Source organism: Acinonyx jubatus, chromosome B2 (assembly GCF_027475565.1).
Source record: "Acinonyx jubatus isolate Ajub_Pintada_27869175 chromosome B2, VMU_Ajub_asm_v1.0, whole genome shotgun sequence".
Lineage (NCBI taxonomy): Eukaryota > Metazoa > Chordata > Mammalia > Carnivora > Felidae > Acinonyx > Acinonyx jubatus.
Window position 1 is genome coordinate 100,386,460 of NC_069385.1, and position 13,654 is coordinate 100,400,113.

Sequence of the window (13,654 nt, forward strand, 5' to 3'; positions counted from 1 at the left end):
ACTCCAGGCCACCAAAGGCCTGTAGCCAATGACCTTTTGGGCTCTGAGAAGACTGTGAGGTGCAAAGAATGCTTTATTTGGCATCCAAGGACAAGGTGTAAAGTAAGTCACTTTAACCTGCAAAGAAACCATACAACCCTAGCTATTCATGAGGTATTTAGGGTCAAAAGTTAAAATGAGATTAAAGTATGCACAATGGTAAAAGTACTTCACACACTGTAAAGGGCTCTGCAAATATTTGGGTATTGATGTTTCTGATTAGCTGAGCCCTATATTTGTCTGAAGAAGAAATCAATTTGAGTTTAAACATTACAACTAGTTATGTGACTTTGAACCAATCCTTCCACTTTCTTAGCGTGTTTTCTAGTTTAATGGAGATCTTGTTGGCCTTCCTTCAAACAATTATGTACAACCTCAAATGGATGTGGAAATTTTTTGGAAAGCATAATGCATGATAAGATCTGAGGTGTTATTCTGAAGCCTTTAAGTTGGTCAAGGCCTCCTGGAGTCTAAAATACAGTGCATACCTCTTCCTATGAGATCATGTTAGGTAAGAAAAGCCCTTACCTGAGATAGATAAGCTCTTGAAGTTAATATTTAAATGAATTTCTTTTAAATGCAATGCTTTCCCTTCCATATTATTTTGATAAAAATTCCTTAAAGGATAAGGTGGTTATTCTTTTTTTAAAGGAGGCAGCTAGAGTGCAACATGCTGTTTCCGATTTTCCAAATCAGGGACCTGTACTCAGGACAGTGAAAAGGGCTAGAGAAGCAATGGGAGTAACAAGGTTTGAGGTGGCCACAGGTGACAGCCTTGCTGGTGGGGAAGATATTTCTAGCCTCTGGGGTGGTGGTGGGGGAGGGAGGAAAAGAGCTCATTCCTTTTGAAAATGTTCTGGCACAAAGCAAGTCCCAGCCTCCCCTGGGTTTGGCCTGCCATCTGGCCCTCAGACTGGGATCAAGACCTAGAGGGGTACCCTGTGATGGCCCACCATGGGAAGATGCTGGTTCTCATTTAGCAGTCTGAAAACTCTCTGTAGAAGGATCTCTGGTTGTTGTTGTTGTTGTTTTTCTTACTGTGGTATCTCCAGAGCTAACATGGTGACTGCCACCAGCAGATGCTCATACCTACTTGATGAATCAGTAATTGAAGAGTGGTTAAACTATTAGCAGTGACAACAGAAGCATTTGCAAACTACCTAGGGCCCCTATTGGTCATGAAAAGGGTTTGGGCAAGAAGGACATCCATAATTCCATCAGCGCCTCAACCCAGGCAAATGGTGTTTTCTTACCGTTGTGATTGTACTATGGCCTAAAGCTGAGTAGCCTGGAGAATGACTGTTTTCACAGCTATTTAAATATAAGAGTTGGGCTACAAAATCCTTTGGTTCATAGGTGCCACATTCCACAATACATCCATTATAATAGCTGTTATAGTATAATTATAATTCATAATTTTTAGATTTAAAAATACAGTCCATCAATTCAAAATTTTGAAATCTTTAGCACTATTGTTCATAAAACTAGAAGTATTTATTGAATTAGATGGAAATCCTCAGAGAAATCAACTCCATAGCTTTTGGGGGTGGCAATATGATCTACTCACAGGTGTGTTATATGTATTTTGGGGGTTGGGGTATGAAGATGTTTTAAGCTTTTGTATTTTCCTACTTCTTGGTGAATATAAAATGTCCTGACCTCCTCCTCCTGGCAATGTTTGTCTAGATAAAACCTTTCTTTAAGACGGGCCTTGTCAAAGTAGCCTTTGTCAAGAGCCTTGTCAAAGAGGGGTGCCTGGGTAGCTCAGTCCGTTAAGCATCTTGACTCTTGATCTCAGCTCAGGACATCATCTCACCATTGGTGAGTTTGAGCCCTTCCAGGGTCTCTGTGCTGACAGCGTGTAGCCTACTTGGGATTCTGTCTCTCCTCTCTGCCTCTTCCCTGCTTGTACTCTCTCTCTTTCAAAATAAGTAAACTTTTTTTTTTTTTAAAGAACCTTGTCAAAGAAACAAGATAATTGTTGACAGTACAACAATCCATATACAAAATCTGTTTAATGGTCATTCGTGTAAGTAGATTTATATAAACAGAAAATAGTTCCATTTTTTTCTTTGCGGAGCAATCAAGCAAAACAATAGGACCAACACAATAGCCCAAAGATTTAGATAAAATGGCCATGCTAAGACATGAGCGCCATCTGGAGGGCCAGCTTGAAACTACAGTGCAGCATCTGAAGAACACAATATACTTAACATTAAGGTACCATTTTGTGGACAGGGGGCAACAGAATCAGGAATGAGCTACCTTCATTCCACAGCCTGAGCTCCTACTATTTCAAGATTCCAATTAGAGGACTGAGAATATTGTTAATGAGTGAGGTACTTTTAGCAGAGGTGGGAAATGAAACTTTAACATCTGAAGCGTACTAACATTAGCTCATTGGTAATTACAAGGCAGGAAGTACTAGGCAAGATGGAAATAGGCAAATGTGTCCCCATCTGCTGTGTCCTGATACCCCATCTCCTTACCTTGAGTACGGCCTCATACAAATCCATCAAAACTTTTATTCACAAGATGTAAATGACTGATCGTTTAGGTTTTCCAGAGGCATTTACATGTTAATAGACACAGAGAGATAACTGGTAGAATTTCCAGATGTCAACTGTTGGTGAGGCTATGGTGGAGTAAAATAACTTCCTTTATCAAATACTTAATTACTTCTTTTAAATAAACGAAGTCTGTTCCTTGCTGATACACTCATTTTAATGCAAATGTTTTAAAAGGAGTCTTTAATCCTTCAAAAGTCTGAGTAGTTTAAACCATCTGCATTTTCTGTGTTTATATATTTTGAATAAGATACTGGTATTTTAATGAGATACCTAGTCCCCAGTGCTCCTCAAATATCTCTGGTGAAAAATTTTATACTTTTTTAAAAATTTCCAATCACTTGGAGGACCAATACCTGTGCAAATTAAAGTAATAATTTCATGGCAATACCTTAAGAGGTTAGTCTATCTGAACCTGTCACAGACCATTTACAGTGTGTCAGCTGGCCTTGCTCTGTCACCCGCATTTGAAGATCACTGCTCTCTTTCCGGCTTTCTCTTCTAAAAAGTACCTGCCTTTGGCCTGAAGATCTACATCCAACAGGACCACCACCATATCCAAGAGCTTGATTTAAACCTTCCTCCCAACTTTTAAAATACAGTCTTTGAATCGTAAAAGTGAATATTTCAAACATTTTCTAGTCCCCATTTTAAACTGACCCTCTTGCGATGTGTTTGTACAACCCCCCCATTCCCTTGTTTAGTTCAACTGGCTTCAGTTTTGCCAACTTTGTGATGAATTTGGACTAGACACCAGAAGCTTATGTAAGACACTTGGGTAGCACAGAAGTTCAGGTATTTAAGAATTAACAAAGAAATCCATCTAGGAACTCCATGTAGCAGACAAGACATATGCTTTCTTGGTATGAAGATTATAGGAAAGCTTCAGTTGAGTGGTTTTTTGTTTGTTTGGTTTTTGCCAAAATGCAGGTTGACAGAGTCTTTTGAATGATAAGTAATTCTGGTGTTCTGACGTTTTTTCATCCACCGGTTGAAAAGCAATGCATTCTTTTTTTCCTTATTCCTATAACCCAAAACTGAAAATTCCGCATGGCCATATATTAAGTAAAGTGTTCATACATTTCCATTTATAAGGCACAAAATCCACAAATTTCTCAGAGAAAGGAAGAAAACAAAGACGTGAAGATAACAAAATAACCTAGTAACAGAAAAATTTCATCAAACTGGCCTGAAAACAAAGCAGTTTCCTTTTTAGTAAACAGAGACCTTATCCTGATAGGAAACATGGCCTCTGAGAATACTCCCATGGCTCCTCTGTCAACACAGCCCCCTTCACAGGATTAGTACATAAATCGGTCCTCAGAGAAGGCTGTGCGGCCAGAACACATCAATCGCAAGTACCACTTATCCCATAGAAGCTACTGGGCAAAAGAAAATTCTAGCTACAGAGTACCTGGTTCACCATTCTTACCCAAAGGAACCTTCAGGCATTGACCCACAGTGAGCACATATGTTCATCTGTCCTGGGGCTTGATTATTTTAAGGATTCAGGTCTAAGTTGAGGTGGTTATCCACCTGCTGGAGGACCTTAAACCAGGGTAGTTATGTGGGTCCTTTATGTGGTGGCATCTAGTTAAGAGGCCAGTCCCTGGATTCCTCTTGAAATAATCGAGTCCCTACAGGGACCCTCAGAACTACTTCGCTCTATTAGTTTTTGTTTTGTTTTTTTAACATGTTGGCCCAAATCTGGAGATTCCCTAGCACAAGCCCCAGATTTTCTGGCCTGTAAGGCAGCCCTAATAGATTTCAAGTACTGCAGTCTACAGGTATAAAACAGAAGTGTCCTATGACACAAAACAGTATCCATGCTTACTGGCTGGGTCTCCTGATGGCTCTTGGCACTGCACTTTCTAGTACCATCTACATTATTATTATATGAGAATAAGCTTTCTGAATGTCCACATGGATCCAAGCATTTCCTGGAAATATGACTCCTTCATATTCCTCTATATTACCATGCAAGGTACAGATGGGAGTGACAACACTGCAGAGAAAACAGCCAGGCAGACATCATCCTGAGAAAAGAGTCAGTGGCAGAGTAGGGCAAGAGAGAAGGGACCAGAAATCAGATGAACGGAGTAATTCATTATGTCTAAGGGTTTCACTGAGTCATTTTGAAGATTCTGACTTCTCCACCCTGGACAATCCGAAATCCAAATGAAATCGAGTTCTTGGCTCAATTTATTCAATTACCAAAAACCAACATAGTAGGATGGCCATTCCAATACGGTGTGGACCAGCCACACACTTACTTTCCAGTCCCAACTTTTTTATCCCTTCAGCTCCAGGACTTGCCCCTCGAGGCCAAAGTCAGAATTCCCCTACGTTTTCAGGCAGAAAGATCACCCTTAATTTAGTGTCCCATGAATCTTAGCCAAGGTCCCTTCCCTTCCTTTATCTTGTAAGGCTATGACACAGAGGAAAAAGTAATACTCCTTTTATTAGCAACAACTATAACAACAAAATTCTTGAATCCTTTGGCTTTCCAATGCCACGGCATATCCTTGGAAATATGTATTAATTTAAAAGCAACTCTTAAAAGACAAAAAGTCAACTCCTAATGTTGTACTGGGTTTTTCCCCAAATCACGACAGGCTGCCTCCACATCTCACTCCACCTGCTAGCCTCAAGAATCTTTCTTTGTAAGCCTGTCCTTGACTTTGTGCCTCAGGAGGGCTGCGGTGGCAGCGCTGCAGGCCGCCAAGAAGAAGAAAGACAGACAAGCTGTGTAGACAGACAGAGGGCCGTGGCGCTGCTGAAAGATCTCCTGCCGCCCCTGGTAGTCCAGGAGGATGGCCTCCAGCTGGGAGAGCGTACAGATGGCCAGGAAGGCGTGGAAGATCTGATGCCCGTGGCCCACAATGTCACAGGAACCCGGGAAGTACTTCTCAGGAACCGGGCAGGAGAAGAAATAGGCGCTGACCAGGAAGAAGAGGATCTGGAGAGTGTGGTACCAGGCCGCCTGCTCCTGGCAGCCAGCCAGGTGGCACAGGGCCACGCGGTGTGCCACGGGGCTGATGTCTAGGACGAAGGCCAGCCCTGCCGGCACCACTTGACAGATCTTCCTCATGACTGGGTAAGGCCTGCGGTAGCGATACTTGGCATAGCAACAGCCCGCGCAAGATAACCAGCCACAGAAGGCAGCTGCTGGCAAGAAGAAGAGCCAGAACAGCTCGTACCAGGCCTGGTCGGAGCTGTAGAAGAAGTGAGCCAAGGCACTGCCATACTGGTAGACGCTCACGCCCACGTAGTCCACGAAGTAGAAGGTGTAGTGCGAGAGCTCCGACTTGGACTGCAGCAGGTGGGCCAGAAGGCTGCACGTGAGGTAAGTGATGGAGGACAGGATAAAGAGGAGCAGGGGCAGCGAGCGGGTGGAGGCCCACGGCAAGGCCTCGGCCTCAGCGAAGGCCCAGAATCGCAAGAGGACGGCCAGGGCGGCCAGCAGGTGGGTCCAGACGTTGACCACCTCGTTGTGCTTCTGAAAGAGGCTGAAGAAGTAGTAGCGCCACTCGTGGCCCGTCGGGCGGTAGCCGGTGTGGATGTAGGGCTCCCGGAAGAGCTGGGGCACGTCCGTCTCGGGGACGGTGCAGGGCATCTTGGGAAGGCCGTCCTCCAGGAGCTTGGGCAGGCGGCGCAGCTGCTGCCCGCTCACCGACAGGGTGCTCAGGCGCTCCAAGATGGCGGTCGTCATGGCGGCCGGCGGGGCGGCAACCTGCAGAGAACAGAGGAAAGTCGGCAAACCGAGAGACAGGCGGACGGGGCAGAGGCGGCGAGGGCCGTGGGGTTGCTTAGGGCTTCGAGTGCATTAGGGGAGCCGGGGAGCGGCAGGCAGCTTCTTTGAGCCTCATTTTTGTTTCATCGGTATGTAATCGAGTTGGACTAAGAACGCCCCCCCCCCCCCACCACCCTAAGATTGGGGTTTCTTCTCTACTACCCACAGCGGTGTGAAGGCACATCTTGTAAGATAGGGCTGTTAACCAGCCTGTTTTAATGATATCAGGAAGGTACGTAAGGGTACCTTTAGAGGTACCTTGAAGTTTCCCAGATGTTATTAAAATGTAGTTACCAGACAGGCTTTAATAGTATGAGACATTATATTGAAATATTAAAAATGATAAATATTGATGTTACTAATGACAGCTTACATTTCTTGACCACCTGATCTTAAAATATCCACTAATTTCACCAGTAACTTGAAAATCTGAGATAAGCAGTAGAAACTTGAACTTCAGAGTAAAGATAGGCAAATGAGTCATCAATTTGGTTGGTGAAGACCAATACATATTCTGGGAAATACTTTAACAGTTAAACAAAATTAACAACTGGCCTAAATTCAACATAAAAATCTAACTGTAAAAGTTGGGGGGGGGGTGTGTTTTTTGTTTTCTTTTCTTTTTAAATTAAATTGGAAAGTAAGTCGTTTTGCATTTGCTCTCCTGGGCACCTAAATCTGTACCCAATGAATTTTAGACCTCAAAAATGTTTTAACTTACACTTAGAATTTTTTTTACATGACAGATGAGCCAGAGGAGCATAGCAATTATTTCACAAAATATATCACAAAAGAGCTGCAAAATTTCATGTGAATTTTTTTGGTAAAGAAATGGATTTTCAGCATGTATACAGCTACCTTTTGTACTTCATATTTTCTAACCTCTTTTCCTCAGACCAGTTCAAAATCTGATTGATTTATTGAAATGGCTCCTTTCCTTCAGAGCCCTTCTGCTGGGAGAGATACAGCAAGTGCTTCTCAAAGTATTACTAATTTTAGTGAAGAAAATGTAATCTTCCGACTCACATTTCTTAATCAATATTGAAAAAGAAAAAAATTAGATAATGATCTAAAATGTAGGGCATGAAAATTAATAAAATGTAAAAAAAAAAAAAGCTCAGGGAGACGTGGAGTCAATCCTTGGTTTGGGGCTACTTTCTGGGTAACAGGGCAAGTTATAGAGCTGTCCAGGCTTCAGTGTCTTCATCTGTAAAATGGGAGTAATAATTCTGCATACCATATGGATAGTTGTGATGGTTAAATGAGAAACTCTAAAATATAAAATGCTTACTAAGGATTATGGAGTCAGAAGGACAAAAAGAGGGAGAGTGGGAGAGAGGAAAAAAACAGTCATCAGAATACCTTAATTCATTTAAAAAAAAAAAAAGAAAAGAGAAGAAGGGGCACCTGGGTGGCTCAGTTGGTTGAGCGTCCGACTTCGGCTCAGGTCATGATCTCGCGGTCCGTGAGTTCGAGCCCCACGTCGGGCTCTGTGCTGACCGCTCAGAGCCTGGAGCCTGTTTCAGATTCTGTGTCTCCCTCTCTCTCTGACCCTCCCCCATTCATGCTCGGTCTCTCTCTGTCTCAAAAATAAATAAACGTTAAAAAAAATTAAAAAGAAAAGAAAAAGAAAGAAAGAAAGAAAGAAAGAAAGAAAGAAAGAAAGAAAGAAAAAGAAAACAAAAGAAAAAGCTAAGCAGTGCTTCTGCTGTCAGCCAGCAGGAGGATCCGAGAGCCTGAGTTAAGACTCCTCCAACTAAACTCCAGTGGCAGTTGGTGACAACACAGCAGGGGTAAAGGAGAGGGACAGGGAATGGTGCAAACAGATGGAATATGCCAGCCCTAGGATCAAGTGGACGCACTGCATGGCTGGGCCTAGGACATGGGGCAATGTTTCAAGTTGTCTGGTAGCTATTGGCTGAGAAGTATGTGGCCTGGGGGAGCTGGGCTTTGTTGAAGCTCTGGGGAATTAAAGAGCTCTATTCTTTAGATACAGGCTTCTTCCATCTCTTGTGAAGTAGACAGAAAAATCAGAAATATTGGTCTGATTTTGTGGTTGGGAAAAGTAAAGGTGAGTCACTGGGGATATGAGCTGTAGAATTGCTCCACCTTAGCATTGCTGTCTAAGATCAAGGGTGTTTCCATCACCCCTGGGCACCCAAACCAATTGGAGGCAATTCCACATCTAAAGTTAAATAACACATGTCTGTACAATTTCTGCCCATCATTGTCTCCTCAAAATAGGATGTCTGGGACAATAGGTTCTTATAACCCAAACAAAGCAAGTGAATTTCTAAAGACTGAAAACTCAGGTTTTGATTGTCTAATGGTTGGAACTCAACACAGTTTAGACATGGGAACCAATTGGCATCTGTCCATTCTGAGGACATGATCCGACAGATCATGATACTGCTTTATTGTCAGTTTCTAGAAAACCCTGTCTGCAGAGCTCTGACCCCAAGTGTTCCTCCAGTCCTCATACCACTAACCTAACTTCATGGCTTTATGTTGAGTTCTTTTCAGAAAATTATTTCTAGTTCTCTCTTACAGAAAATAAACTAGGAGAGGTTTTAGAACTAAGAAGTACAAGACCTAATGGTTTTAACTTAAAAGGAAAGGATGCACAGGGGGAAAAAATGGCAGAATCATTATTTCCCTTGCAAATGTGAGCTTCTTTTCCAAGGATCTTTAATTATTTTTAATGTTTATTTTTGAGAGAGAGAGAGAGAGAGAGAGAAAGAGCAAGTGGGTGAGGGGAAGACAGAGAGGGAGACAGAATCTGACGCAGGCTCCAGGCTCTGAGCTGTCAGCACAGAGCCCTATGGGGGGCTCAAACTCACGAACTGTGAGATCATGACCTGAGCCGAAGTTGGGTGCTTAACCGACTGAGCCACCCAGGTGCCCCTCCAAGGATCTTTAAAGTGCTGCCACACCAGCCTCAGGGTCTCCTTAATAACCCCATCCTCTGGAGTGTGTAGCCCAACACCCATGGAGAGAGCCCAACACCCACGGAGTATAGTTGCAGGGACACTACCACAATGGTCTCCGACTCAAGATATGATGTCTTACCTGTCAGTAATGAGGGTGCTGCAAAGATCTAGGTCATCTATGTGTGGGTGAAGAGGATCTAAATTTTTACACTTTGGAAGTGAAAAATGAAAAATTCTAAACTAACAGTCAGAAAGAGAGGGGATTATTTCTTTGTCCTTTTCTTAGCAACTGCCCCTTCCCCTGCCATAAAATTCTCCCTTCACCAGAGAGCAGCCACAGCAATGGTAACAAAGTATAATTTTTAAAATCAGCATTAACTTCAGAAGCCCTGTCAAGTGGAGTCCCCCATAGTTTACCCCCATAGACAGGATTTACTTTCACTGTGCCAGAGTGTGCAGTACTTCCAGAAGTAGTCTTCAAAGGGCCAACTAGAAAGTTTGAGAATCTTTCTTGGAGGAAATCACCTGTTGGCATCATGATACTGGTGCAGGCACATACCTCCAGCCTTTCCAGTCCCAGCTCTGACTAAAGCTCAGACTAAGGGTGCCTCCCTCGTTCCTGGCCTCGTCCCCATGACTTCTCCCTGAGCTGATATGGCCATTGGCTGACCAAGATGCTACCTTAGAATGATCTCTTCTGCACAGGGTATGCTCCAGCTCCTCTGCTCAAACAGCTGAAATGGAATCTTCCTGAAGAATCCTCATAAACTGGCTAAATTCAAGTCATATTTTGATCATGTGCAGAGCTCTGGAGGAGCTCTGTGGATCACCTGCTCAACAATACTGCAGACTACAAAGGCCACAAAGGAAGAATAAAATAAGACCCCTTTCCCCAAGCAGCCTACAAGAAGATTCAAACTTCATGAATCTGTAGCCAACATCACTGGACTGCATGTAATTATTAAGTAGACTGAAATACAAACAGGTCTCCAGAGCGGAGCTCACTCGGGGCACACTGGGACTTAGACAAGTAAAGGGGTGAGGAGCAGGGTATTTCAGGAAGGGGGCAAAAGGGAATTCCCAGGAAGGGAATGCTGTGGCTTCTTTGTGGGCCCATAAACAGAGGGGCTGTTGGGGAGTAATCAAGAAGCGAGTGGGGTAGGTGCCACAGCATTACTGAAAGGAGTTTAGATTTGATGTTGCAGAAAGAAGATGGGAGTTCATGTCTCATCCTTGAAGCTTTAAGCCTGTTTGATCCTCATCTCACCTGAGCTGTGGGGATTCATGCTGCTGACTAATGCTCCTCTCTCAGCCTTAGTGATGCTACCCTCTCTGGTCTTGCCTGTTTTCTTCTCCCACCACCCTTGTCAACTCTGGTGTTTCCAGGGGTCTGCCATCTGCCCCTTTTCTACCTCCACGGTCCCTCTGGTGCGGGTACTTCTCCCACACCCTTGGCTTTAGCTAGCACCTGTACCAGATGATTCCCACACATATACCTGTAGCCAGATCTTTCCTGAAATTTGGATTCAAATATCCAGTGGCTCTGGATTTGTCCAACTGACTATCCATGGGCACTTCAAACTCAACATCTTCCAACTTGTCCTTCAACCCAGACTTGACCCTTCCCCTACATCTAATCAGTCATCTAGGCCTGTTGGTTTTATCTCACCATTTCTGGAATCCATGCATTCTTTCCATTTCTACTGCTCTCCACTCAAGGCTTCAAAATGAACTGATGCAGAGGATAAAAACAGCAGTGTCATAACTGACCTTCCTTCCTTAAGTGATGGTTCCCCTGCCTCATGTCTGCCACACCCTCTCTTCTCTGAACCACTTCAGGGTGATAGTTTAAAAACGGAAATCTGAATACCACTCCCCTCCCCATGGCCCCCAGTAGCTCACCATTGCTTGTTTACAACACAGACTTTAAGCCCTTACCAGTCCTACTTCTGTTGACCACTTTCCTCTCAATCCACACCTCCAGGCCACTTTAATGGCCTGGATCACAATACTGGGAGTTTTTCAAAAGTGCCACACTCTTTATTTCCACACATGATGACAAGCCTCCAGTCAGTCCAGCAACCCAGCTCATCAACATTCTGCCCAGGAGCCAGCTCCACCAGGAAGCCTCTCCTACCCCTCAGACTGGGTTTTAGGGCTCTTCCCAGCACACTTCTGTCCTGGAGTACTTATCATTGGTTTACTCTGCTCACGCCCCTATTTGTGGCCAGCTCTGTTAGCGTGCAAGTTCCCATGTCTAAAATGGTACTCAGCATATAAAATTATACACCTAATCATTATTTACTGAATAAATAGTTCTTTAGGCCCAGACATATGGCACCAATTTCCTTCTGTTCAGCAAGGTCAAGGGAAAAAAGAAATAATGGTTTGGGATTCAGAGGATCTGGCTGTTCCATATTTGCTCTACTCAATTAGCTGTGTGGTAATGCCTATGACATTAAACTATTCAGTGTAACTTTCTCCATTAAAAAAAGGTAGGTGGGAGGTAATTTCCTGTCTTTCCATTTTTCAGGATAAAAAGAGGATAAATAATAATAAAATGGGCAGTAGTTGAATAGTGCTTTGAAGAGACAAAACATGCACATTAAAGTACTAGTAATATTTAAAGAACTCACAAAAGGATTATAACTTGGTAATATATAATTTTTTTTTTTTTTTGCCTTATATCAGATGTTAATGCATTCTTTGAAAACTGAAAAGGCATTTAAAGTTTTTGGTTCATTTCTGGGAATCCTTATAACACCCTCCCCAACTGCTTTATAAAGAGTTTTAATTAGACTCAGGTTATAATAGAATTGGAATTTAAAGTTCTATTTTAATATGAACTGTTATTTAACTCTATTTTAATAATAAGAGTATGGTATCTGTGCCATGAATTCAGGTAATGTTTATATAAGAAAGTGTTAAAAATATTACATTACATTTTGGTTTATGTAGGGGTCCAGTCTTAAAGTTCTATTTCAGGTGCTCCTTTAAACTGTTTAGAAAAATTAAAGATAATTACTGTAAGGCAGAATAGAATTTTCTAGCAATATGTTGCTATGTTCATAGCAATAAGTTGACATTTTAGTCAAGAATTGTATATTTACATTTTCTTTTAAAAAAGAAATTACAAAGTATGCATTTTTTTAAGTGTTTATTTTTTTTTGAGAGAGAGACAAACACACAATGTGAGCAAAGGAAGGACAGAGAGAGAGAGGGAGACACAGAATCTGCACAGGCTCCAGGCTCTGAGCCATCAGCACAGAGCCCAATGAGGGGCTCAAACCCATGAACCGTGAGATAGTGACCAGAGTAGAAGTCAGACGCTTAACTGACTGAGCCACGCAGGTGCCCCTCAAAGTATGCATTTTTAAGGTTTGATTTTGTTTACCTAGTTTTGATGAATGAAAACTACCCAGAATGCATTTCCTTTTCAGTAATTTAATTTTTTTTATTTTAATTTTTTTTTTAGTAACTTAAATTTTTTTAAAGGAAAGATGTTTTACAGTTGTTGTTGTTGTTGTTTTAAGTTTATTTATTTATTTTGAGGAGAGAGAGAGAGCGAGGTAGGAACAGAATCCCAAGCAGGATGTGTGCTGTTAGCACAGGGTCCAACTCAGGCCTTGATCCCACAAACCATGAGATCATGACCTGAGTCAAAACTAAGAATCAGACGCTCAACCAACTGAGCCACCCAGGCACCCCTCAGTAACTTTAAATAAAACAATGAAATGACCTGTTTCTGTGTTGCGGTCCTCTGGAAACATAGTGCAAACAATGTCCATAAATAACCATTTAACATAAATAAATAAAGTGTCCATAAATAACTATTTAACTTTCAGATAGAAGCCGTGTGGATGAGTAGTGCAGCGCCTGGACCTGTCTCCAGTCTCCTAGTAACAGATTTAACCACTTATACCAGGTATGCCCACTGCCCTCACTGCTTCTTGTAACCTCTTCCACCTGCTGGGTTCCCTCTCTGGGGGGGCTTAGAAGTGGCATGGCCATTGTCCTACTTTGGGTCCTCATTATCTCCCACAGGCACCTCTTTGGGATATAGAAGGCCTTCCCTCTGGTCCCTACCTGTGTATCTCCATGACTAGTTCCAACTGTCCCCTGACCCTGCCACTTTTATTTTGTGTTCCAGTAATTCTGCCATCCTTTCAGGCCTTTGTACACAAGCACAAAGGCATGGAGTGCCCAGAGCACTGATGCCTACGGCCAAGTTCAAATTTCCCCTGTGAAGCCTTCCCTTCAGGTGCTCCTTTGCCTCTGCTACCCCTGCACTACCCTCCATTATAAGCCTCCCCTTTCTGTATAAA

General features: G+C 42.8%; 1 protein-coding gene across 2 annotated transcripts in view; it reads right to left on the bottom strand.

Moving 5' to 3' along the window:
• Positions 1 to 2,035: 2,035 nt before the first annotated feature.
• Positions 2,036 to 13,654, bottom strand: part of PAQR8 (progestin and adipoQ receptor family member 8) — a 119,737-nt gene continuing 108,118 nt past the window's right edge. For both annotated transcript variants that reach the window (XM_027057578.2, XM_027057577.2), the window contains one exon: positions 2,036 to 6,339. In XM_027057578.2, the coding sequence (XP_026913379.1) occupies positions 5,254 to 6,318 (1,065 nt within the window). In that variant the 5' untranslated portion in view covers positions 6,319 to 6,339 and the 3' untranslated portion in view covers positions 2,036 to 5,253. The remainder of the gene's footprint in view (positions 6,340 to 13,654) is intronic.